General features: G+C 44.6%; 1 protein-coding gene and 2 long non-coding RNA genes across 6 annotated transcripts in view; 1 reads left to right on the forward strand and 2 right to left on the reverse strand.

Moving 5' to 3' along the window:
• The window catches only part of CTBP1 (C-terminal binding protein 1), a 59,831-nt gene extending 36,331 nt beyond the window's left edge, over positions 1 to 23,500 (reverse strand). For 2 of the 4 annotated variants that reach the window (XM_087895612.1, XM_034416208.3), the window contains exon 1: positions 20,856 to 21,002. In XM_087895612.1, coding sequence (XP_087751738.1) covers positions 20,856 to 20,895 — 40 coding nt within the window. In that variant the 5' untranslated portion in view covers positions 20,896 to 21,002. Of the gene's footprint in view, positions 1 to 20,855; positions 21,003 to 21,193; positions 21,413 to 23,387 lie in introns of those variants that run through there. The other 2 variants (XM_034416199.3, XM_034416190.2) reach the window with 2 other exon arrangements.
• Positions 4,899 to 17,970, reverse strand: LOC148113571 (uncharacterized). Its single transcript, XR_015734592.1, has 2 exons — positions 11,325 to 17,970; positions 4,899 to 10,334 (listed from the first exon to the last, which is right to left on the reverse strand). It is a non-coding gene; the product is annotated as an uncharacterized LOC148113571 (long non-coding RNA).
• Positions 23,501 to 23,624: 124 nt separating the features above from the next.
• On the forward strand, positions 23,625 to 26,519 carry LOC117664850 (uncharacterized). The gene is made up of 2 exons (XR_009621129.2): positions 23,625 to 24,953; positions 25,267 to 26,519. It is a non-coding gene; the product is annotated as an uncharacterized LOC117664850 (long non-coding RNA).
• Positions 26,520 to 27,151: the final 632 nt, after the last annotated feature.

Below are 27,151 nucleotides of genomic sequence, written 5' to 3' on the forward strand. Positions count from 1 at the left end.
TCTTAGCAAGATCGATTTTGGGCTCTATTGTGGATGTAAGTCAAGGACTATCTGTATTTTTTAAAAAATTGATTTTTTTAAAGAGTTACTTTCTCTCTCTCTCTCTCTCTCCCTCCCCCTTCCTCCCCCCCCTCTCTCTATATATACACACACACCAGGAGTGAAATCCAAAATTTTTCCTACCAGTTCGGCGTGGGTGTAGCTTGGTGGGCGTGGTGTGGCTTGGTGGGCGTGGCAGGGGAAGGATACTGCAAAATCCCCATTTCCTCCCCACTCCTGGGAGAAGGATACTGCAAAATCTCCATTCCCACCCCACTCTGGGGCCAGCCAGAGGTGGTATTTGCCGGTTCTCTGAACTACTCAAAATTTCCGCTACCAGTTCTCCAGAACCTGTTAGAACCTACTGGATTTCACTCCTGACACACACACACCCCAAATACATCGACTACTACACACTCATGAGTAAGCTTATAACCTTGCACAAATACAAACCACGACAGTGTAGGAAACGAAGCAATGACCCAGTAGAAGACTGTTTAGTTCCTTCAGTATTTTTTTTTTTTAAATATGTTGTTCTGCAGAAAAGGTTCAATCGGTCTCAACACAGGAAAATTATTTTGATTTTAACGCAAGCTATTCAACACCAGCTGAACTGCCTCATTTGAAACAAGGGCATCCGTGGGACGAAACACAAGAGCTACGAAAAGGAACTTCCATTGTTTGTTTGTTTTTTTAAAAAGAACATTTAAAAAAACCTTTACAATTTTTAATTCTGAATTACCTATTTGGAACCCTTCTCAGAGACGATTTATCTCACTGAAAAGAGAAACATCTATTATTATTATTTTTTTCCCTGAGAGATTAACTTCTGGAGGTTTTCTATTGAGTAAAGCTTTCGCTCTGATTCATATTCCCCCTTGGCTAGAATTGCTATTTGTGGCAGCAATGTTTCCAGTACAATAAAAGCACAGCGTGGTTAGTATGGTTTTATCTTTATTTTAGTTTTATTTAAGGCATACTGATTGGGAAGGGGAAAAAAAACTATTGCATTCCATCTCTAATTACCAAATGCCACCTGAGTTTATTCAAATCTGCAGTCAGATTTCTGCAATTAAAATTAAAAGGTTATTCTCCCACTAAGAAGGTTGTAGAGACTGTAGAAACAAAAGTGTTTTTTTTTTTACAAAGTGGTAACTACAGGTTAGTCCTTGACTTACAACAGTTCGTTTAGTGACCATTTGAAGTTACAACGGCACTGACTTATGACTGTTTTTCACACTTATAACCATTGCAGCAGTCACATGGTCAGAATTCAGACCCTCGAAAACTGACTCGCATTTATGACAGTCGTAGTGTCCCTGGGTCAAATCAACGGGGAAGTCAGATTTGCTTAACAACCGTGTTACTAAGTGAACAACTGCAGTGATTCACTTAACAACTGTGGCAATAAAAGGTCGTAAAATGAGGCGAAATTCACTTAAGAAATGTCTCACTTAGCAACAGAAATTTGGGGGTCAATTGTGGTCATAAATCAAGGACTATCGGTAATTCTAACCTGCCCTGTAACTGCTATGTATTCTCCAGGTGAGTTAGCTTGAAATGCTAGAAGCTATCGAGAGTTCTAGCTAATTTCATAATTTAATAATTTCCAGAGATATTGGAGGTTTGCGCTCCATAATTTCAGAAACTCCCAAACATGGTAACTTGCAGAGAGAAATTATATTTTTCTACTGCTGAGTTATGGGATACCCTGCTAAGACCTTAATTCTGGCAATCATGGTGAGATTTTATTGCTTTAACCGGCAGGAAAGATAATATCGTATACAGATTTAAAAGCCTACAGATGCGTAGATGTGGGTGCAATGCAGCATTTGTAACCAATAAGACGCACAGATCAATACTGATCCACAAAAATCAATTCGCGGGAACAGTTACTGAAGTCAAAGAAAGGAAGTTGGCAGAAACATTTATTTTCCACGAGGCTTAACAACGAAATAAATGAAAACTTTATGAAAACTGTCAGCAGGAATAAATTTATGGAAGAACGAACTGAACTGTGATTCCAAAATCCGCCCCATGGCGAACAAGGCCTTTGTTTAATAACTGCCGCATTCATTTTACGGCGGCCGTAAAAAGGATCACAAATTGAGGACAGTCACATGGTGACTCGTTTAAGGACCGCCGTGTCTTATGACTGAAACTGCAGGCTCAATTACAGGCAGTTGACTTGTGGCTGCAAGTCAGCCCAAAAATTTCCGCCGCTAAACGGGACAGTTGTTAAGTGAGTTTTGCCCCATTTTATGACCTTTTTTGCTGGGGGAAGGACACTGCAAAATCTCCATTCCCACCCCACTCTGGGGCCAGCCAGAGGTGGTATTTGCCGGTTCTCCAAACTGCTCAAAATTTCCGCTACCGGTTCTCCAGAACCTGTCAGAACCTACTGAATAGCACTCCTGCATTCAGGCCATTTTTCTAATGAATGTATATCAAACCAAACACTATAATAATAAATAATAATAAATCTGTAGTAATCAGAACTTAATATACTCTGCACCTTTATCATCTATGTTCCAGATAGATAGATAGATAAATGGATGATAGATAGATGATTGATAGATAAACAGAAAGATAGATATGAGAGAGGTTAGCGATAGATAGATAGAGATAGATAGATGGATGATAGATGATTGATAGATGATTGATAAACAGAAAGATAGATATGAGAGAGGTTAGAGATAGATAGATAGATAGATAGATGATTGATAGATAAACAGAAAGATAGATATGAGAGAGGTTAGAGATAGATAGATAGATAGATAGATAGATAGATAGATAGATAGATAGATAGATGGATGGATGGATGGATGGATGGATGGATGGATGGATGGATGGATGATGGATGGATGGATGGATGGATGGACAGACGGATGGACAGATAGACAGATGAGAGAGAGATGAGAGAGCTAGCTAAAGACAGACAGATGTCTGAGACAAATGAGAGAGAGAGAGATGGTAGCTAGATAGCTAAACTTATAAATATATAGATATATAGAGACATAGATATAAACAAACACACATACATATACCAGTACATATACACACACACACACATTCTTGCAGGTGTGTGTATGTGTGTGTACACAAACACAGCAAGACAGCCAAGCTCCCTTATCAACATTTTTCTCTCCCTCCTTTCGTACGAGACCAGTTGAAAGCTGGCATCAGCAAAACCTTGGGAGCAGGCCCACCTGATTCGCTATAGACCCAGCACAAGAGAAGAATATTCCCAGCCCTTTCAACGCAGCAGAACGCAAACGCAATGTGCCTTTTTTCCTTTTTTTTAATTTTATTTTGGCAGGACGAGGTCTGCCAAACCCAGAGGTTGATGCTGCTGGATACAGGAAGGAGCCACGAAGGGTCATTTCCTTGAAATGCAACCGACTGGCCCCTCCCTTGGATTTAAAGGAGAGCAGAACAAATATCTGTATTTCCCAGGAAAGTTCTGACTCAACTCTACCTAGAAAAACACACGTATTGTTTGGGGAAGAAACATTTTCATCCAACTGGAAAGCCATCATAAACTTCAGCTCCGCAGCAACGGTTTTTAAATCCTCAAAAGAGAAAGCGAACGATTTCGGACAGCACCTGTGAAATCCATCCGCTGAGGTTGCTTATGGGATGGATCATCAAGATGGGCCATAACAATAGGGAAATCCGGCATCTTCAGAGAATATTAAAATGTCCAGATGTGCTTGAACCAAAACTATATTAATAGGCGTGTCGAATAAAAGCATTGATTCCACTTGCCCTAGTCCTCGACTTATGACCACAATTGAGCCCAATATTTTTGTGGCCAAGTGAAGCATTTGTTGAGTGAATTTACTTTCTTGCTGCATTTGTTCAGTGAATCATGCAGTTGTTACAAGTTAAATGAATCTGGCTCCCCCCATTGTCAGAATCACATGTCTCCGGGATATTGCAACCGTCATAAGTACATGCCAGTTGCCAAGCTTCTGAATTTTGGTCACCTTACCATGGGGAATGCCACAATAGTCATAAACTGGACATAAAGTCATTTTTGTCCGTGGGGGTGTAACTTTGAATGGTCACTAAATGAATTATTGTAAGGCAAGGACTACCTGTATTACAACGGATAAAACATGTCAATTTTAAGCCAAATAATTTTAGCATGTGAAATATAAGCTTCCTGTAAAGAAATAGGACATTAATGACTTCAGATTCCCTCCATAGGCCACTGAATTTTCACTGTATTTAGGATTTTGGCTTTTATTGCTTCCAGTTCCCTAGCTCCACTTTCTTTATTGGTCTTTTAATCAGAATCCTTCGGGGTCCTTTGGGAGCTGCTTATGGCATCCAGGATGAATCGCGCATTGATCGGAGTTGCAGGTTGTTATACAACCTCACAACAATTGCATGCCTTCGCTGTACTCTAGTTAACTGCATCAAAATTATGGTCTGTTGTCTTACTGCATCAGCTCCAAAATGCAAGTGAATTGGCCCACTCAAGCAAAATATTTGGCAGCAGGGGTAAACAACGAGTAAACTCGGATTTTCTTATAAGCTACGTGATGATTAGGCAAAACTCTTAGAGGAGTCTTTTTTTAAAAAAAAAAAAAATCCTCTGCAGCTTGTTCCCTTCGACAGGAAGCACTTAGAAAAACCAATTCGCGATGCTTCAAATATAGAATTGTTGTTTGCATATTTTCTGGTCAGCCATCCCAAAGTATTATTTATATGCAATAGCAACTGATTTTGCCCTGAGATATTACTTTACATATAATCCTCTTGGTGAAACTCACAAAGCTTTCTTTTTCTTTCCTTCCTTCCTTCCTTCCTCCCTCCCTCCCTCCCTCCCTCCCTCCCTCCCTCCCTCCCTCTTTCTTTCTTTCTTTCTTTCTTTCTTTCTTTCTTTCTTTCTTCTTTCTTTCTTTCTTTCTTTCTTTCTGGAATGAAGATACTTACATCCTCTCTCATCCAACAAAATCCAAAACTGAGTTATAGAGAAAACTAGAGGTAGTCCTGGACTTAAAACAGTTTGTTTATTGACTGCTCAAAATTACATCATCATCATCATCTTTTAACAGCCCCATAACCCCTTGCGGGGTGGAGTCTGGGCAACTGAATGGAGCTGAGTGTTTACTGGCCGGATGCCCTTCCTGTCACCAATGAGGAGTTTTGTTCAGCAGACATATTCTCATTGTGCCCAGAGAGAAATATCTGCCTCTACCTAGGATCGAACTCACAGCTTCCTGATTGTGAGGTGAGAGCTCCACCTTTAGGCCACCATACCACTCTGTTCAAAATTACAACAGCACTAAAAAAAATTATCATTTTTCACACTTATGACCGTTGCAGCATCCCCACAATTTGGATGCTTGGCATGTACTTATGAAGGTAGCAGTGTCCCGAGGTCACATGACTCCCTTTTGCAACTTTCTGACAAGCAAAGATAATGGGGAAGCCAGATTCATTTAACAACAGTCCGACACTTAACAATTGAGGCAAGAAAGGTTGTAAAACGAGGCAAAACTCACCTAACAAATATCTAATTTAGCAACAGAAATTTTTGGTCTTAAGTCAAAGGCTGCCTGTACAAGAATGTGCAAAGGTATATTTTCTTTGTTTTTGCATCCAAATGTCATCCTGGACTAGGAGGAGGGATGGGGGAAGAACACCGAAGCCTGACATTCACACAATCATCTAACCAGCCTCACAGGGACAGTTTCTCCCTGCTGCTGATGGACACTGATCTATTGCTAATCCTACCACATCAAGAGTATTCAGAACAGCTCAGGTTCCGCAAACAATCGGACAGATTGACATGTTAGTATTTTCCTCAAGAGTCAATCAGCCTTCTGATGGGTTGTACCTCTGTTGATGGAGGATTTCCTGCTTCTAAAACCATTAAATGTTTTTTTAGGCAGGTCCTTCCCTTTTATTCACGCACGGGGGGGGGGGGGAATTGGCATTCTGCAAATGGCTATTTCAAATGGCAAGAACTGTGCTGTAGGGTCAGACTGCATTCCACGTTGCAAACAATAATATCTTATTTATAAAACGCCTGTCGCTCTTTTCAGCAGTGCGTTCTATTTTCTTTACCAAGAAAAAAGAAAAAACTAGCTGGGTGGGTAGGAAAGAAAACAAAATATGAGATAGAATTATCCTTCAAGACTGTAAGGAACACACGGGGTGGGTGAGAATAGCATATTGCACTAGAATGTGATTGTAAGAAGGGTTGCAAAACTTTAGGTTAGGAAGTTGTGGGAAGGCAGACATTTAAAACTCTGGGATAAAAAAAAATGGAATTTGGATATCCCTAAAATTAACTTGATATATTTCTCTCTCTCTCCCCCTGGGATCAGGGGCAGTTCTAAGAATCTGGGGAGAACTGGAGGACAATAAATAATACGTAGGAAAGAAATGATCTCAATGCAAGAAAAGCTCCTTTGGGAAGGAGTACAAGATGGCAGAAGTCATTAAAAGATAAGCATCCAGCTCAGAAATGGAAAGATAAAGCTTGACACTTCGAAACTTCAGTTTGAGAACTGACAAGGGATCCTACAGACAACAAGTTAAATCTCTTTGTTAATCTTTTTTTAATTATTAAAAGGAGGTATGATGAGTGAAAGGTAGGTTCCCCCCCCCCATCTCTTCTCGGAGCCCAATGCTGTGCAGGTTTACTTGGGTGCCAACCCAACTCAAGTCCTGTATGACTTTTAAATAAGAGGAAACACAAGACCGCCTCAAAATAACCAAATCTGCACAGGGATACATTTCACGATGCAGAAATCCCTCACATCTGGACTGCTGAGGTCACAGATCTTGGACTATGACGACCCTCTGCATTCAGAATGGACCTTCATCTCTAGATGCAACCTCCGCCTCTCCAAGAAGAGACCTTGGAAGGTCTTCTAGTCCAACCCACTGCTCAGGCAGGAGACCCTGGCCTATCCCATTTCAGACAAAGGGTTGGACTAGAAGACCTCCACGGTCCCTTCCAGCCCTGTGATACTATCTATATCTTTGGGATGGCTGAAGGTTCTCTGTCATTGTTTTGAGGTCCCACTAAATCCATAAAGCTTATAACTTCAAGTAATATATACTTAATGCGCTCGTTGCAATAATCACATCTCAGTTCTGCTGAGTTGATTGTTGAGTATGTTCTCAAGAAGACTTCGCCTCTAGCGCTGTTCTTTTTTAAGAATAGAATAGAGCTGGAAGGGACTTTGGAGGTCTTCTAGTCCAACCTTTGCTCAAGCAGCAGATTCTATATCATCCCAGTCCAGTCTCTTCTTAAAAACCTCCAGTGATGGAGCCCCCACAACTTCTGGAGGCAAGTTAATGGTTTAATTATCAATTGTTCTAACTATCAAGACATTTCTCCTTCGTTCTAGGTTGCTTCTCTCCTTGGTTAGTTTCCTCTATTGTTTCTTGTCCTGCCTTTTAGAGAATAGCGTGACCCCCTCTTCTTTGGGGCAGCCCCTGAGATACTGGAAGACTGCTATCATGTCACCCCTCATCCTTCTTTTCATTAAACTAGACAAACCCAGTTCCTGCAACCGTTCTTCATAGAGAACCTCCAGTTCCCTAATCATCATGCCGGAACATGTTTCTCCACTGAGAACATCACGTATCCCATTTTGGCTTCAGCAAAGGTGCCGATTGTTTTCTCAGCAAAATATAGGACACAAATATATCATTCACAACAACAGAAGACGAAGAACAATTTCCAAAGATCAGCTAAAATATCTTGGCAATAGCTCCAGGCTGGATCAATAGTTTTCTGCTGTCCTGATGGAAGTAATAAGTAAGAGAGTGAGTTCTGACCCAAGGTCTCAGTTGCAACAACAACTCTGTTGTCTGTCACAAGTAAGAGAAGGGAGAAATCGGCTAATCCGAATGGCCAAAAAGTTCTCGATTTAGGGCATTCTGCTTCAAAGGAAAAGTCTAAACAAAGGAAGCCTTTATTCAGTGTTGCAACCTCCCCGATAGACTCAAATACACATCTGTGGCTACACTCCCAGACGCAGAAGTCCATCAAAGACCTCAAGAGTTCATGGACAGATTAAGCGGCTTCACCTTAGTCAACTCAGATAAACTGCAGAATTGAAAGGAAAAGGAACTGGAAAGGAAACACGGAATCTTTTATAAAGGGCTCCGCTGAACTCTGTCAGATTTACGAATGTTATTTACAAAGGTATAAGGTCAAGAATAATTAGCAATTCCACTTCCAAGCCTACCTCCTACCCCATTAATGATTTCCTACCCAAACGGCACAAAGGAGCTATTGTACGGTTTTTCCTCTGGAATTCGTGCATACCGCCGTTCCCTTTATCTGCACAGTTAAGTTTAAAACACAGCCTATTCTTCCCCAGACAAAAGGTGATTTTTTTTTCTTCCGTACGGCTGGGGCTTATAATAGAAACCGATGCCTACCTGTATCAGCTTTAAAGATTGCATGGACAAGAAGAGACAAGCGAGCTGCTAACCAGGAATCTCACCGGCCAAATCAAAACAAAACAAAAAAGCAAATTTATATGCATAATTAAGGGGGAAAAGCAGGATCAGCCCCCCCTAATGAATCCCACAACTGAACAGCCTTGAATTAAGAACAAAGACCCCAGAGGGAGGGCAGATCAGCAGGGAGTCCTGGAGGGCTACATGGGCCACCCTTAAATTTAGGAAAACAGATTTGTGGATGCGACTGTCTGCATTTGTGCGACTCCCTTGAAATGCGTGTTAGCAACCTGGGACACAGGATCGGGAACAAAGGGAACCAGGAAAAAGTCTGGGAGCACCTTTCCTGATTTACGGATTTTATTCAGAGGCCCAGAAAAAGGCAGCTCACCTCTCTAGATACGCATCAGATTGAGGCGTCTGGAATTGAGCTGCAATTCACGAAAACCTGCGTCTTTTAATAAAAATCTGTTGGTTGGACAAGGCACTGCAGCCCCTTCGTTTTCTGTAGCCAAAGACTGGCAAGTCTCTGCTCCTACGCAGCCATGAGGGTTGAGTGGTCAATCCTTTCATGGCCAAGATCCAATATGCCACCATTGCTGGCATGCTAGGATTTCTCCCCTCTTTCTGGAAAAGCTCTCTCAGTTGGTCTTAAGCTGAGCGCCCTGTGCCAGGAGAGCTTTCTGCCTTGAGAAGAAAATAAAGCCACAAGGCCAGGGCGGATTGTCTTGACCCATTAACACGCAGTCCCCGACTTATGAGCCACAATTGTGCCCAAAATTTCCCTTGCTAAACGATTGTTAAACCATTGACAATTGTTAGAGAGAACTTTGCCCAATCTTTCTGGCTTGAATCACTGCACTTCTTAAGTTAGTAACATGGTTGTTAAGTGAATCTGATTTCTCCATTCAGTTTGCTTGTCAGAAAGTCGCAAAAGGAGGTGGGGGGGTATCACATGAGCCCGGGACTCTGCGACCATCATAAATGTGAATCGGTTGCCAAGCGTCCGAATTTCTGACCACGGGGGAGGAGATGCTGCAATGGCTATAAGTGTGAAAAACGTTCATACGTCACTTTTTTCAGTGCCGTTGTTACTTTGATCGTCACAAACTGTTGTAAGTTAAGGACTAGCTGTAGCCTGAAATAAAGTAAATGAATAAACATACCAGGGAAAGATTTCTGGCCCATCGTTCAAGATCAGAGTGAGAGCATCCTCTCCTCCCGGACGGTGGAAATGCAAACCCATTTAGACAATTTTTAATGAATGAAATGCAGCATTCCAGGATTTGGGGGGCTGCCACAAAGAAGAGGGGGCGGTCACAAGTATTCTCCAAAGCACCAGATAGCAAGACAGGAAGCAATGGATGGAAACTAATCAAGGAGAGAAGCAACCTGGAACTAAGGAGAAACTTCCTGACAGTGAGGACAATTAACCAGTGGAACAGCCTGCCACCAGAAGTTGTGGATGCTCCATCACGGGAGGTTTTTAAGAAGAGATTGTACAGTCACTTATCTGAAATGGTATCTCCTGCTTGAGCAGGGGGCTGGACTAGAAGACCTCCAAGGCCCCTTCCAGCTTATTTTATTCTATTCTGAAACCACGCAGGCATTTTTTTAATTCAGGGAAGATTCTGAAAGCAGAATTCCTTTGCAAGCTATCAGAGCTGGCTTCGTGAGACCAGCTCTGGCACTCCGGAACAGACCACCCTGACTTCAACCGTAACCCCCAACTCTGGATTAAAGAAAAAGGGGAGTTTAGGAGCTCTTTCCTAAATTCACCTTGCGATTTTCCAAAGTTCCTTTGGCGGGAATCGAGTGTTTTCATCCTGCCTTCTGCTTCCCTCTTCAAAACTTCCCTGTAACATCAACCAATTATCACAAGATGAGGGGGGGGATGCTCCTGTCCTGCTGGGAAATCTCATTTTCCTGGCAAGATGGGGGGAGAAAATATGGAGGAAGATAGAGGTAGCTGGATGTCTTTGTTGAACGTGAGGTCCAGGGAGAAGAATCATGACCAGATACAGCTCAGGAAGGAGATGTTGGCCACATATTAGCTCCTGGTTTTTTTTAATACAGCTCGTCCTCGAGTTACGACCGCAACTGAGCTCAAAATTTAGGTTGCTAAGTGAAACATTTGTCAAGCAAGTGTTGCCCTGTTTTACGACCTTTGTTGCAATGGTTGTGAAGTGAACCTAGCTTTTCCCCCTTGTCAAAAGTTTTGCAAAAGAGAATCACATGACTCTAGGGCAGTGTTTCTCAACCTTGGAAGCTTGAAGATGGGTGGACTTCAACTCCCAGAATCCCCCCCCCATCTTCAAGCTTCCAAGGTAGAGAAACACTGCCCTAGGGCATTGTCAGAATATTCATGACTGGGAAGACATGGTAACAAGGTCAGCCAATGAACAGGCATAGCAACTAAGTCAGCCAATTGGGAGCTGAGACAGACTGGAGCCAGGGCATGCCTTAGCCTGCAGCTTCTGAGTCTGTGCAGAGAAATTGAAACTGAAACCAGAGCCTGTGTGAGCTTGTCTGCTGATCCGAGCTAAAACGAAACTCTGAATCTGCTGTTGGTATTGTAAATTTACTTCATGTATTATTGTGTATATAAAGAAGTTAATGAATCCTGCGGCATCCGTTTATCTGTGTGTGCTTCTGGATTTGTTTTCTGCAACAAACTCTGACAGGCATTGCAACCGTCAGAAATATAAACCCGTTGCCAAGCATTTTGATTTTGATCATGTGACCAAGGGGACGCTGAAAGCCGTAAGTGTGAAAAACGGATACAAGCCTCTTTTTCTTGAAATTTGGAACAGCCGCTAAACAAATTGTTGTAAGTTGAGAGTTACCTGTATTTCCGTGGTGGGTCTCTATTTTACAGAAGACTCTCTATTGCTGATTACATAATTCATCATCCAGGGCCTCCATGGACTGGTGGGGTGGGGGTGTGTGTGGAGGGAGTCTAAGAATAAATGGCAAGTAAGGTTTGCAAAAAATATTTATATTTTAGAGGCTTGTGCTACGTCTGTCTGGTAAAAAGGGGAAAGAGAAACGCTGCGGCACGTCCTGCCCTGGAGGTAAAACTATCTAAATTTAGCCAAGTGGTTTTGTTGAAGAAAAAGAAGAGAAAAAAATAAAAGGAGATTGAAAGCGGTACAGGAAATGCGGAGAACAAAAAAATATTTATTTATTTTTTTGCTCTAAAAATAAATTTGCTTTAATCTCTTAGGAACAGAGAGAGAGGCAGGGAAGTAAGAAGCCATTATGAGGATGGTGGTGGTGCGAACTTAAGAAGTCCTTATGGAGCCTGGAAACAGAGATGAATTTGTGGTCCTCCTGATGTGGAGACCGGATGGCCAGGGACCCCGGGGTGAGACACCCCCCCCCATGGGGGAACACGATCTTCTTAAAGGTTTTTCACCCTTACTAATGGCAGCAGAGCCTCCCTGCCTGGGGGGGGGGACTGGGAAGAGTACCAATAATGGCCAAAGATCAAAGTTACAAGCTTAGTAAAGAGGCTTGTTGTGAGCACTTAAGAGTTACTTTGTCCTTTCATCAGATACCCTCCTGGCTACAGCCTTGTTTTTCAGATGGGGCACCTCACTCCAAATAAAGATGGTCCCCGACTTATGACCCCCCCCAAGGGAGCGCCAAAATTTCCGTTGCTAAGTGAGACGGTTGTTGAGCAAGTTCTGTTTTGCAACCTTTCTTGCCCCAATCACTAAGTTAGGTTGTTAAGTGAACCTGGCTCCCCCCTTGACTTTGCTCGTCCAATGGTCGCAAAAGGGGATCGCATGACTCTAAGAAACTGCAACCGTCGTAAGTACAGGTCAGTTGCCAAGAGTGTGATTTTTTTTTTTTTAATTTTCTACTATTACATTTATTTAGTGCTTAATAAATATTGGGTTGTCTGGGTTATTTTGTTTGCTTAACAATACAGATTAGATTCCTAATCTTAACCCATTTTTTTTCCAGCCCTTGATAAAATAAATTCCATGTTTGATAGTATTCAAATAGTATTGATAGCAACAAAAAAAAATGGGCAAAAATCTGTGTGTGGTTAGAAAGGAAACATGTAGATCTTTTAAACCTGAATTGTTTTTTATTAGTTATAGCCATGATGGCAAACCAGGTGGCACACGGAGCCATATCTGTGGGCACGCGAGCATTGCCATAGCTCAGCTCCACTGCGCATGTGTGCGCTGGCCAGCTGATTTTCGGGCCTTGCAATCCCACCGGAAGTCGGGAAACGGGCCATTTCCAGCTTCCGGAGGACCTCTGGGGGGATGGGGAAGGCCGTTTTCGCCCTCCCCAGGCTCCAAGAAGCCTCTGGAGCCTGAAGAGAGCGAAAAGCGGGCCTACCGGGCCCACAGGTAACCTTTTTGCCGTTGCATGCCAAAAGCAGGGGAGTGCAGTAGGGTCGCGTGCGCATGTGGGGGGGTCATGCGTGCATGCACGGGGGCACTGGGGGGGGCATTGAATTATGGGTGTGGGCACAAAAGCACGTGACCTCCCCCCCGTGCTTCCCCCATTTTTGGCACGCGACGGCAAAAAGGTTAGCCATCACTGAGCTATAGTATCAGAAAAATTAGATAAACAAAGTGTACATTTAATATTGCACGTATTAACAGCAGGGAGGATTGTGTTTGCTCAGCGTTGGAAAAATGAAGAAATACCATCACATGAAGAGATAATTAGGAAGATATTGAACTGTGGAGAAATGGACAGATTTACATTTACACTGAAGATTAAGCAGAAAGAAGATACAGAATACTGCCAAGCGTGTGAATTTTGATGGCGTGGCCGCAGAGATGCGCCAATCGTGGTAAGGGTGAAAAACGGTCATAAGTCACTTTTCTCAGTGACGCTGCAGCTTTAAATCGTCACTAAACAAACGTTTGGACTATCCGTATTAGATGTTTCTTCTTAATTGCTTTAGTTTACGGTGCAAAAATACAGGCAGTGCTCAACCTACAACCACCATCGAGCCCAACATTTCTCTTGCTAAGTGAGACATTTAAATTAAGTGAGTTTTGCCCCCATGGTACGACTTTTCTCACCACATTTGTTAAGTGAATCACTGCGGTTGTTAAATCAGTCGCACAGGTTGTTAAGCGAATCTGGCTTCCCCCCTCCCCCCACCACTGACTTTGCTTGGTCAAATGGGGATCACGTGAGCTCGTCATAAATGTGAGTCAGCTGACACACAGCATCCGAATGTAAATCACTAACCGCATGGAGGCCGCAATGGTCATAAATGTGAAAAATGGTCATGTCCCTTTTTTCAGTGCTGTTGCAGCTTCCAACGGTCACTAAGCGAACTGTTGTAACTCGAGGACTCCTGAAGTTCAAGGAAACCAAAGGTTTCAGATCCAGAAGAAAATGGGAGGAAGACGGTCATCCAGAATAAAGCAATGCCAATCAGTTGACTTTAGTTCTCATGGCATTATAGCTTTTGCTCCTACTGGCTGAGGAATATGGATTTTGGAGTCTAATTGCAGTAATGAATAGTAATAAGGATCCATCCTGCATCCAGTTTTGGTCACCACACTATAAAAAAGATGCTGAGACTCTGGAAAGAGTGCAGAGAAGAGCAACCAAGATGATGAGGGGACTGGAGGCTAAAACATACAATGAATGGTTGCAAGAACCAGGCCTGGCTAGTCTAGGGAAGAGAAGGATCAGGGGAGACAGGATAGTAGAGGTCCAATATTTGAGGGGCTGCCACAGAGAGGAGGAAGGGGGTCAAGCTATTGTCCAAAGCCCCTCTAGGCCAGACAAGGAACAATGGATGGAAACTGATCAAGGAGAGATTCAACCTGGAAATAAGGAGAAACTTTCTGATAGGGAGAATAATCAACCAACTGAACAGAAGTTGCCTTCAGAAGTTGTGGGAGCTTCATCACTGGAGGCTTTCAAGAAGAGACTGGACTGCCATCTGTCAGAAATAGTGTAGGGTCTCCTGTTTGGGCAGGGGGTTGGACTAGATGACCCAAAAGCTCCCTTCCAACTCTGTTCATCTGTGAATGTGTATGCTGAGATAGCAGCTTCTGTCAATTTTCTCTGGGTGCTTAAATAGGCTGTTTGGCCCTGTGCCCATCACATAATGAAGGGGGCATGAGAACTCTACAGATGGCCAGGCATAAAGAAGGAACAATTGGTACCTCTGTCAAAAGAAGGCCAACGGTGATTCTGGAACCAAACATCCAACTTCAACAGCAAGCAGAGATAATAATGCTCAGCTTTAACAAGTCAGATACAGACCAGATACAGTTTAAAGTTTTAGGGGGCTGGAGGCTAAAACATACAGAAGAAGAAGGGTTACAGGAATTGGGCATGTCTAGTCTAATGAAAAGAAGGACTAGGGGAGACATGATAGCATCTTCCAATCTTTGAGGGGCTCCTACAAGGAAGAGGGAGTCAAACTGTTTTCCAAAGCATCGAAAAGCAAGACAACGATTGGAAACTAACCAAGAAAAGACGCAACCTGGAATTAAGGAGAAATTTCCTGACAGTGAGGACAATTAATCAGTGGAACAGCTTGCCACCAGAAGTTGTGGGGGCTCCATCACTGGAGGCTTTTAAGAAGAAAACAGGACAACCATTTATCTGAAATGATAGTTTCCTGCTCGAGCAGGGAGTTGGACTAGAAGACCTCCAAGGTCCCTTCCAACTCTAAATTATTCTGTGTTCTATGATTTAAATCCCTCCCCTTCATCAATGCAACATGCATAGGAGCAATTACTAAAAATATAAAGTGGGATCCGTAATTTTGCTCTACTAGCAACAGTTCCATGAGAATAAATTCCCTTTTCATGCGCATTATTTACACATTTTTTCAAATAATTCTGTGACTGTTAACCGATAAAAAAGCCAAGTGAGATTATCAGGGTTCCTGGGCCTTCTGGAAAAACATTCACAGGCTGTTTTTTCAAGGTTCAAAGCAGTTGATGATAAAGGATTGTATTCATTTTAAAAAAATAAGCAGCTGAACAACTACAACCAATAATGTAACAGCATTCAAGATGCTCAGCTCAACTTTTCCAGTTCTTAAACAAACATCTTGCAACTTTTTCCAACCGTCAAGATGGGAAATGCCACGTCTGTTCATCACTTCCCAAGCCCTGCTCCAATCAACCAAGAATGTAAAAGTTGATAAAAGTTATGATTTTAAAAGATCTGATTTTAAAAGTCCAGGAATACAGCAGCTCATATGCTTAAACACAGTCTCCAAATAATACAGGTAAATTGTGCTTATCGCCATATATTTTAAAGGTTATCATCTCTGCTTTGCATGAGAAGATAGAGGAGAATGAGAAACTCAGAAGTCCAATGAGAAGTCCGTATTTTTCCGAGTATAAGATGCACCTTTTCCCCCCCTAAAAGGGGGTGAAAATTTAGGTGCGTCTTATACACCAAATATAGCCCCCACCCACCCACTGGCCCCCACCCTTTGGCCTCTGCCTCCCAGCAATTTACCTCTTTGCAGCAAGCAGCAAGAAACAGCCCACTTCAGCTTCAGCACAGTCTAATTAGCACCAGTTGATTGTCCCTTGGATCGGCCTCCCGACTCTCAGCTGTTTCAGGCTGCAGGGATTGCCATGGCCTATTGCTGCGTGGGCCTCTGCTGCTTGCTGCAAGGAGCAGATTTTTTTTTTCTTGTGCTAAGCAAGCTAGGCTGAAAACAAAAATGAAAGTAAAGCAGGCTGTTTGCTGTTTGCTGCAACAAGGCAAAATTGCTGGGGGGCAGAGGCAGATTTCTTTTTCTTGTTTTCCTCACCAAAAAAGATAGGTGTGTCTTATAGTCCGGAGCATCTTATACTCTGAAAAATACGGTAGATACCAAAAAATGATCTCCATTCCTAAAATTCCAGAGACGGGTTCAAGGACAGTTCCATGCTGTCAAACCAAGTACAGAAAACATCTGTCTGCTCCTAAAGATGACACTCTCAAGCAAGTAGAAAAACATCTGCCTGCTAATCAGGGTTAGGACCACTGCATACAGGGTGCAAAAATCCAGAACAATTGTGGCTTTTCCTGTCCTCTATTTTGTGTCACCTACTGATGCTCTGGATTTGAATAGCTTCTACATAGTAATCGCCCACATCAAAATTGCTTTTATCCAAGAAGTAACCGGACTTAACGAAACAATTGCACTACTGAAAATTGCAACCATCTCTGTAGGGTTCACACAATTTGCTAAGCGATTGCGTCTTCAGCTGTGGTTCATTACATAAAGAGGAGTTGACACGGGTCAGCTTGCATAGCCATAAACTCTGATTTATAAATCACAAGTGAGTAGGTTCATTTAATATGCTGAAACAAAGAATGTCCATTAAAGCTTAATTTAGGTGTAAAGCAAATGTAGGCTCAGTTTCTATTCACTTTAGGATAGTTATTTCCTCTGCTATAAAAAAGTCCACTCCCATTCAGGCCTAAAGAATCAAACTTATCCTGAAATTAATACGGGCAATTCACAGAAACAGGCCTCAATAATGCCACTCCAATCTCTGAAAAATGTTTTGCAAGAGGACGAAAGAAAGCTGGCATGACTCATCTATTATTATACGTGGTTATCGGTTTGAAAATGAATCAACTGTTGAGAGACATCGAACTGGAAGGAAGATCTTCTCAAAATACAGGAAGTCCTCGAGATGCGACCACAATTGGGCCCCAGACTTGTGTTGCTAAGTGAGATGTTTGTTACCGGTAAGTGAGTTTTGTCCCATTTTACGACCTTTCTTGCCACCGTTGTTAAGTGAATCACTGCAGTTGTTAAATTAGTAACACGGTTGTTAAGTGAATCGGGCTTCCCCATGGACTTGGCTTATCAGAAGGTCACAAAAGGGGGATCAAGTGATCCCGGGACACTGCAACCCGTCGTAAGTACATGCCAGTTGCCAAGCCTCTGAATTTTGATCATGTGACCATGGGGGGGGAGAGGGGGATGCTGCAATTGTCTAAGTCGTAATGGTCGTAAGTCCCTTTTTTCAGTGTCGTTGTAACTTCGAACGGTCACTAAAGGAACTGTTGTATGTCGAGGACCACCCGTAACTGGATTGTGGAAAAAACTTTAGTCTTCTTTAGGCAACACCTTGGCACAACGGACTGTAAACAGGCAGGAAGTTTTCAGAGCTCTGTGCAAAATCTGATTTCAGGGTTTCAGGCCCTGCAGCCCAACCCTCAATTCTCCCCCCCAAAAAAGAAGACTGACAGATGCCTTCCTGTTGCCTTGTTTCTAGCCAAACTGCAGGCTGGATACGGACCCACAAAAGTGAGTCACACCACGTCTGATACGCGTTGCTGCTGCCGCCCGGGGCCATCTTTGCTTCTCTGGGTCAGCCGGATGGGGGAAAAAAATAGCTGTCAGTCTCTAATCTTCATGCCAGGGAACAAAGAATTAACAAATAGATAGAGATTTCTTATTTTATTTAACTAGGTAGCAACAGAAGGAGTTTCAGCACAAGTTTTCCTCCGTGTATAAGTTCATTTAGTGTCCATTCAAAGTTCCGACGGCAGCAGAAAAAATGACTTATGACCATTTTTCACACTTACGACCGTGATCAAAATTCATACGCTTGGCAACTGGCATGTACTTATGACGCTTGCAATGTCCCGGGGTCACGCAACCCCCTTTGGCGACTTTCTGACAAGCAAAATCAATGGGGAAGCCAAAGGTTCACTTAACAACCGTGTTACCGATTTAACGACTGCCGTGATCCACTTAGCAACGGTGGCAAGAAAGGTTGTAAAATGAGGCAAAACTTGCTTGACAAATTTCTGGAACTCGACTGTGCTATTTCTCCGTGTCACATATGTGTATGTGTGTGTGTGTATATATATATATATATATATATATATATATATATATATATATATATATATATATATATATATATACGCATAATGATTATCCTTGGAGAGCTGACTGCAATGAAATTTCATTTTAATGTAGGCTGATTAAGGGTACATTTAAAGTGGCAATAAAGTTTTACTCTATTCTATTTCTATTCTTGCTTAGCAATAGAAATTTTGGGCTCGATTGTGGTCGTACGTGGAGGATTTACCTGTATTTGGCCCCAATAATTGCTCAGTTTCTCCCTGTGTTTTCTTTCAGAAATTCTACCTGCATTTCTAAAATCAGGATCTTGCTGTAGAGTGGAAAACACCAACATAGACTCTGAAATTACACACTCCAATAAAGAGCATTTCTAGGCTAGATTCAGAGTGCAATTTTTATGCCTTATTGGGAGGAAACCACCTGGCCTTGACAAGAGATACAAAGGAGTGTGCTATGAATCTTTCCTAACCACAATTAATTTAACAAAAAGCAAAGGAACCTCTTTCAAAAGAGCACTTGGGCTCTTCTGGACACGAGCTATTTAGTTAGAACAATTATTCGAATATTCTCTCCACCCTCTTAATTCACATCATCTGGGGATTTCCTGTCACCTGAAAGATACACAACACAGACACAAAAAATCCCCACTATAATTGAAAATATCACCTTTTAAGACCGGAGACGTTTACACAACAAGGGTTGGTTGTAGCAGGTGGAGAGAACAGATCTTAATCACAAAATAAAGGACACAACAGTGTTCGCTTCATTAAACAAGAAGAGAAAAGAAAACCTGAATTCACCATTGTGAGTTTTTTTTTTTGTCCTGTCTAACTCAGTACCTCTCAACTTCAAGATGCATGGACTACAACTCCCAGAATTCCTAGAGCTGGCTGGGACACTGGAAAGGGATTTGCATTTTGTACACCAATAATCTAAAATAAACATGATTTTGGAGGGGGGGAACTTGTACGGTTTAAAATACCAACAAACCACAACTATAATTTAAAACCAAATGAACCAATATTTATTTATTTATTTATTTATCCTGTTATAATAAATAGAGATCTCCATGGAATTCTTTGCTAATAATTTCAGAAATCCTTGAGGCACCTCAGTGTCAATTTTTGGCAATCTGAATATACTAACAATTGAAACTTACGGTAATAACCGTTGCAATGTTTTAATGGTGTCTATCCAGTAATTTTAGGCCCAGGAGCCAAATCACATGTAAAAACCTCTATGCAATGTTACTTATTCACACAGTTCTCCAAGGCTAGCAAAGAAAAAAAACCAAAATATCGAGATATTAGGCTATCTGAACCCTTGTGGAAACAGGCAACTCCAGAAATTGATTAAAGAAATAACAATCTTCCAAACAAGGATGGGAAAAACTTCCAGAACCTAAGAAATCCTAACAATGGCATTTCTTTTTGCATTAGATATTTATCGCTGATGTCCTACAATTTACCCACAGATATCTTACTAAAAACGAAGCCCTCGGAGCGGAAAACGGCGATGCTGGGAAAGGCTCCAATCCCTCTGCCTTTCAAAGAAGAAAAGCCTCGGCAAAGAGCGGCCTGCCTTTTGCAAAGCAGCGAAAATAAAAGTTAAAACAAGAAAAATACAAAGGATGAATATCCTCTTCGCCAACGAAGCGGGCTCCGAAGATTTTCAGCGCTCGGCCGATTCCTGAATTCGGCCCCATCAGAGACGGCCGGGCGTCCTTCCATCCTCCGAGCCCCCCGCCCCAAAAAAGCCTCTCTTTTTTTTTAAAGGAAACTTTTCCTTGCTAACCGCGGAATTGGCCCCTCAGAGCAACATTCGGCCGCCGTTCAACGGGGCAGCTCTCCAAAGGCCCAGCCACGCCACGCCTCGGCCTTTCCCTTTTTCCCCGGCCGCTTTCTGGCATTCCCAAGCCCAGGCCCCCTTCGCCCGACTCCCCAGGCCCATCATCCACGGCCGAAAGACCCAGGCCCGCCCAGCTTCACCCACTCAGAGCCCGGATCCTTCCAAAGGGGCCCCGGGACCAAGCTTGGCGGAGGGTCTCCGAGCCCCCCAGGGAGATCCCAGATTGGAAGGGGAGGGGATCCGGGCGGGGGTCTCCATCTCGGGGGGATCCACCCAAGCTCGGCTGAGGGCTTTTTCCCCCTCCACGCCCAACCGAGGGAAGGGAAGGGAAGGGAGGCCTGCAGGGCGCCCTTCCCGCGGAAAGACCCCCCTCTTCCCAGGCCGCCCCCCACCCTCCTGGGCCTCCGCTGGCGGGCGAGGCCGGCCGTCCCTGGCTGCCAGCCCGGGCGGAGGCGGCGGCGGCGGCGCGGGCCCTGCCCTTCCCCGGGGAAAGAGGCCCCGCGGCCTCCCCAGGAAGCGCGGGCGGAGCGGCGGGGCCCGCGGCGAGGAGAAGCCCCCTCCCTCCCCTCCCCTCCCCCGTCCCGCCTGCGCCCCTTCCCCGGCCGGCACAAAGAGGCAGCGGCGGCGGCGGCCGCCTTGCAACAATGTAGCCGAGAGGCTTGCCACAGTGTCTCCGGCGGGGGCTGCTTACCCAGCGGCAAGGCCTTGTTGAGCAAGTGGGAGCTGCCCATTGAAGCGCGGGGCAGGGCGGGCAGGGCTCCGGCGGGCTGCTGGGCGCGAGGAGGCGAAGCAGATGGCGGCCCCGACGGTCCCCCCCGCCGCCCGCCCCGACGCTGCGCCCAGCCAGGCAGCAGGGAGGGGGAGGAGGAGGAGGGAGGGGCAGCCCAGCCCCGGGACTGCCAGCCCAGCCTCCCCCCACCCTCCCCTCTCAATCTCCCGGTTGCTGCCCAGCCCAGGCCCGGAAAGCCGAGCGGGCGGGCGGGCGGGCGGGCGAGGAAGGAAGACCGAAGCGGGAGCCGCGTCTCTTACCCGAGGGAGCCGCCGGCCTGGCGAAGGCGCTGAGCCCGGATTGCTGCTGCTGCTTCTCTTCCTCCGGCGCGGCGCCGCCGCTGCTCAAACTCGGCCGCCCCTTCCGTCCTCCGCTGGCCGGCCGCGATGGGCCAGAGGTGGCCGGGCGGGGGGTGGCGGCCGCTCGGGCCGGCCAGCCGGGGTAGATCTTCCTGACGGCGGACGGTCTCAGGTTGAGGTCTGCGAAGACGGAGGGGGGAGTCAGAGGGAAGGGAGGCGCCCAGGAGCCGTGGGGATTGAAGGGAAGAAAGAAAAGTTGGGAAGATGTGGGACAGTCACCGGGAGACGGGAGTTCTAGTTCCGCCTCAGACAGGACCAACGGCTGGGTGACCTTGAGCCAGTCCCAGGAGGCTGGGAGTTCTAGCCCTGCCTTAGATCTGAAAGCTGCCTATCTTTGGCACAATCCCCAGGAGAAAGTGAGTTCTAGGCCCACCTTGGCCCACACATCAGAGATGGGGAGTTCTAGTCCCGTCTTAGCCCTGAATCCCAGCCGGGTGACTTTGGGCCAATCACCTTGAGCTATGCCGGCTGGGGAATTCTGGGAATTGAAGTCCCCGCATCTTAATGCTGCTAAAGTTGAGATTTAAGGGACAGCATCTTTCCTTGCTTGACTTAATGTACTTTATTAAAGGTAAGCACAGATTTTGCCATTTGCCACGATTATCTTACACGGATGACATGGTTGACTGGCTGGCCTTGACTAGGCTGGGAAGTAACCTGTATGGGCTCCAATTCATAATTGGGTAATATTTTTTTCTTGCATGCAGCCTGCATTTTTTTATTATTAATCCATGATCCCTTGATTGCAACAGGAATCGACCAATCGGCTTGTCCCCCCAGCCTGATGTTGTGGGCTGAGAGGGGCTGACTGAGTCAAAGTCACCCAGCTGGGTTTTATGGCTGGGACAGAACTAGAACTCACAGTTCCCTAGTTTCCAGCCTGGTACCTTAATTACCAGAGCAAACTGGCTCCGGAATCACCCCAGGCTGATCAGCTGGACTGAAGAATTGGAAAGCATCTGGAAGGAAGGCCCTTGGTTAGCAATTTGGGAAAAAAAACCCACACCCCAAAAACCCTGGGTGCAAGGTGAAAATTACATCCATGAAATCACTAAAAGCCCAGTTCAACCTTGAAAAGACTTCATTTTTGTCTTTTAAAAAAAGTTAAAGAACTGGGACTTTCTTAGTTAAACTTTTTTTTAAAAAAATCAATTTGCCAAGTTGGACAATTTTAGGGGTAGAAAGAAAAAAAAAGTAACCAATGGAGGAATCCTCAGTTTTAGAAAAGGACATTGATTTCTTCCTGCTGAGGGGAAAAAAATAATATCAGATGGAAGAAGGAAGCTAAAGGCTACAGCCCTTCCTCCTCCTGGATCATTTGCAAGGAAATTAATCGGAAGGTTTTAGCCGATTAAGGAATAGCAGATGGTCCAGAGGTGGCTGGCCCAAAATGCCGGAGAAAGATTATTCAACTGCACAGGTGGGGGGGGGGGGTGGGGAGGTGTTGCAGAGACCTGCTTTGCAGATCAAAACTCTCATCTCTTTTCCTTCCAGGAGCCCAGCCTTGAAAAGCAGAGAGTTTCTGCCCACCTGCCCTCCGCTAAGCTCCTGCAAAGATTCTCCCTGGTTGCAAATCCCCATCAACACCGGTGCAGGGAAATGGTTTGAAAGGGTCTCGGGGGTTAGACTAGAAGGCCTCCAAGGTCCCTGCCAGCTCTGATGGATGGATGGAGAATGAAAGCAGCCCGTGCCTTCTTAAGAGGAGGGGGAGCGGGAAGCGAGAGAGATTTCACTTCAAAACTCTCCATGCAAACTTGAAAGAGATGCACGTCGATCCTCGGCCTCTTTTCTTCCTTGTTCCTCCTTCCCCCCTTTTTTGAAGCCTGGGGGTGGGGGGGGGGAGCCGGGGCCTCCCCGAAAGCCTCCTCCAAACTCCTCCGCTCTCCTTGACTTGGATGCTCTCCCGTCCGGGAGAAACGCTCCGGAGGGAGACGTCAAACCAAGTATTGCGCGCAGGCGGCTGCCCGGCCGGGTCAGCTGACACGCATAATGCAGTACACAGAGCGAGCGAGGCGGCCGTACGTGGGGAAGGGGGCGGGGGGGGGGCGCCCTCAAGTGGCGTCATGGCCGTGCACTTCACGGGCTGCTGCCTCACCTGCCTGCAGCTGCAGCCATGGGTTGCGCAGCCAAGACATGCCCGGCCGCCGCCGCCAGAGCAAAGCAGGCCGGCTCCTTCCAGGAACGTGAGGACGCGCTTCTTACTCTCCTCCCTTATCCAGCCGTTGGCAACTGCACGGGAAGAAGAGGAAGGGGAAGAGAAGGAAGAAGAGAAGGAAGAGAAAGGAGAAGGGGAAGAGGAAGAAGAAGGAAGAAAAAGTGGAGGAAGGGAAAAGAGGAAGAAGGGGGAGGAACAGGAAGGAGGGGAAGAGGAGGAAGAAGAAGGGGAAGAAGGAGGAAGGGAAGAGGAGGAAGAGGAAGAAGGACAAGGGGAAGAGAAGGAAGAGAAAGGAGAAGGAAGAGGAAGAAGAAAGGGAAAAGGAAGAAGAAGAGGGAGAAGGTGAAGAAGAAGAGGGTGAAGAAGGAAGAAGAGGAAGAAGAAGGAAGGAAAAGTGGAGGAAGGGAGAAGAGGAAGAAGAAGGGGAGGAACAGGAAGAAGGAGGGGAAGAGGAGGAAGAAGGAGAAGGGGAAGAGAAGGAAGAGAAAGGAGAAGGGGAAGAGGAAGAAGAAGGGAAAGGGAAGAAGAAGAGGGAGAAGGGGAAGAAGGAAGAAGAGGAAGAAGGAAGGAAAAGTGGAGGAAGGGAGAAGAGGAAGAAGAAGAAGATCATCAGTTTTTGCAACTTGGCCATCATAAATCTGACCCAGTGGGGGCTCCCCTCGCCTCCCCCCTCCCTCCTTGCAATTCAGTTGAGACCTTTGAGGTTGTTTGCCTGCCCAAATGCACGGCCCCTCCCCCAACTAACAAACCAACCCCGTGGCCCACCGACCAAATCAGGGTTCACCGATTTCTCCCCTCCCCCTCCCCCCCGATAGCCGCCCAACTTCCAGCGGCCGATGGCTGAGGGTAAGGAGGTGGCATCAAATCCTACATGGTTTTCCTCCAGCAGTTGGAATACAACAATCGCAACAGCCCTAACAACCCTAGGACGGATTTGGGGACAGCCTTAAAAAAAAGAAAATAAAAATACACTTCGGAGCCCTTTCAGAAAGCTGGCTGGGAATGGGGGACTCCGTGGGGTTGCAGAGGAGAACACCGAGTGGCATTGAATGGCATGAAGGGGATTTCAGAGAGGGGCAAAGGTCATTGGGCCCCACTGAAACCATCCGTAGCCCCAAAGGCTTACAGGGGCCCTGATGCGAGTTCTATCTAAAAGCTTAGCTATTCCAGGGAACCAGGGTTATAGTCAACTCCACTTCTCTTATTCCTTTCTCTGTAAATAGAACCACCAGGATTCTCCAGCTTGAGCAGAGGGTTGGACTAGAAGACCTCAGAGGTCCCTTCCAACTCTCTTATTCTTAAAGAGAGGACCAACCTAAAACTAAGGAGAGATTTCCTGACGGAAATATTAATCGGCGGAACGGCTTGTCTCCAAAACTTGTGGGTGCTCCCATCACTGGAGCTTTTTAAGAAGAGATTGGACAACCCTTTGTCCAGAATGGCACATGGTCTCCTGTTTGAGCAGGGGCTGGACTAGAAGACCTTCAAAGTCCCTTTCAACCAGAGGTGGGTTTCAGCAGGTTCTGACCAGTTCTGGAGAACCGGTAGCGGAAATTTTGAGTAGTTCAGAGAACCGGTAGTAAAAATTCTGACTGGCCCCGCCCCCGTCTATTTATTCTCTGCCTCCCAAATGTCCCAGCTGATCGGGAGGGAATGGGGATTTTGCAGTATCCTTCCCCTGGAATGGGGTGGGAATGGGGATTTTGCAGTATCCTTCCCCTGCCACGCCCACCAAGCCACACCCACAGAACCAGTAGTAAAAAAATGTTGAAACCCACCACTGCTTTCAACCCTGTCCTTCTTCTCTTCCATCCCCCAGATGGGATAAGCATTTGAAGAAGGTAAACAGGCTTTGCCCTCAGAGAAACAGGGTAAGTAAGAAACTGGCCATTTGAATCAGGCGATTGCAAAACACGCAGTCAAATTCAATAGCCTTCATGTAAGTCACTTGTAACTTTGAACAATTGTTAAATGAACTATTGTAAGTCAAGGATTACCCACAGCAACATTCTTCCCAGATTCAACGGGAGTCCGGCACTATTTATTTAATTTGTATCCTGCTTTTATTATTTTTTTAAAAAAACTCAAGGAAGCAAACCTATTTTAATGCTCTTTTCTCCTCCTATTTTCCCGCAAACAACCACCCTGTGAGGGGACAGAAGAAAAATTGATAAAGAAAATGTACAGCTACTTATTAGGCATTAAATTGGAAGAAGAACAAGTGAAGGAGGCAATGATAGTATGGGCAAAAATTGGTTATACAATAGAGTTAGATAAATGGAAGAAACTGGGATAGGAACTATAAATTAACAATGTCAACTGCATACAAATAAAATTTGTGTAAGATGTTTTATAGATGGCATTTTGCGCCAGCAAGGTTAGCAAAGATGTTTAAAGATAAGTCGGCTAAATGCTGGAAATGCCACAAGACACCTGGATCATATTATCGTATGTGGTGGAAATGCTCAAAAGCAAAAAAAAATATTGGACAAAAATACATACGTGGCTGGGAAAAATAATAAAGCAGCATATTGATTTAAAGCCAGAAATATTCTTGTTGGGGATTTTACCCAAAAAATATAGTAAGGGGAATGCATATTTAATTAGCCATATATTAACTGCAACTAGAATTGTATTTGCACAAAACTGGAAAAGTGAAGAGATCCCCACAGATGAGAATGTGATCAGGAAAATATTAGAATGTGCAGAAATGAATAGACTAACGCTAGCAATTAAGGAGAAAGAACAAACTGAATATTATATGACATGGGACTTATTTTATCAATGGTTAGATAACAAAAATGGAACTTAGAAACAGAAACAAAAGAAAAAGATTAGTGAAATAAAGGAGATATGTTAAGAGAGAGAAGCAAATATTATGATTATTATATTTAATATTTTAATATTATAGAATTAATGTTAATGTCATGAATATTGTTGTAAATCTTGATTATCATTTTACAAAGATATTTGTACCCAGACGAGACACTGTTTAATTGAAGATGGGATTATTATATTAAAAAATAAAAAATATATTTAAAAAACCCAACCCTGTGAGGTGGGTTGGCCTGAGAGAGTTATCCAGCTGGCTTTTTTATGCCTGAGGCGGGACTAGAACTCACTCTTTCCTGGTGATTGGCCCAAAGTCACCCAGCTGGCTTTCATGGCTAAGGCGGGACTTGAACTCATGGCCTCCTGCTTTCTAGACTGGTGCCTAAAGCAGGAGACCAAACTGGCTTTTTATGCATTTACTATGCAACTGTAATTATTATTAAATAAGTTACTTACGACCGAGAAATACTAGCAATTCATTATAAAAAACAGTTTTTCATGCAAATGGCAAAAATTAAAATATATTTAACATGGCCAAAATACAGGAAGACCCCCAAATAGCACAAGGTTTCAGTCAGGAAGTCCAGCCTCTCCTCTTCCTGAAAACAAATGATGGTGAACAGCCCAACCACAGATTCTCAGAGGCCCCCCCACCACAAACAGAACTGACATCTCTTCTAGCTTCTGGCCATGATTTCTCTCTCTGACTACATTTGTAGCCCTGGAGTTGTATTCATTATTCTGCCTGTTAGAAGGTGCATCTCTATCCCTTACTATTCCCCTTCTCATCTTTTCTACAACCTTCTCCTATTGGTATCTTATGATTAGATAACTTTGTTGTTTGTAGGTACACTGAGAGCTTCCGGAGACAA

The sequence above is a fragment of the Pantherophis guttatus genome, chromosome 5, assembly GCF_059756535.1.
Source record: "Pantherophis guttatus breed Tessera chromosome 5, ASM5975653v1, whole genome shotgun sequence".
Taxonomy (NCBI): domain Eukaryota; kingdom Metazoa; phylum Chordata; class Lepidosauria; order Squamata; family Colubridae; genus Pantherophis; species Pantherophis guttatus.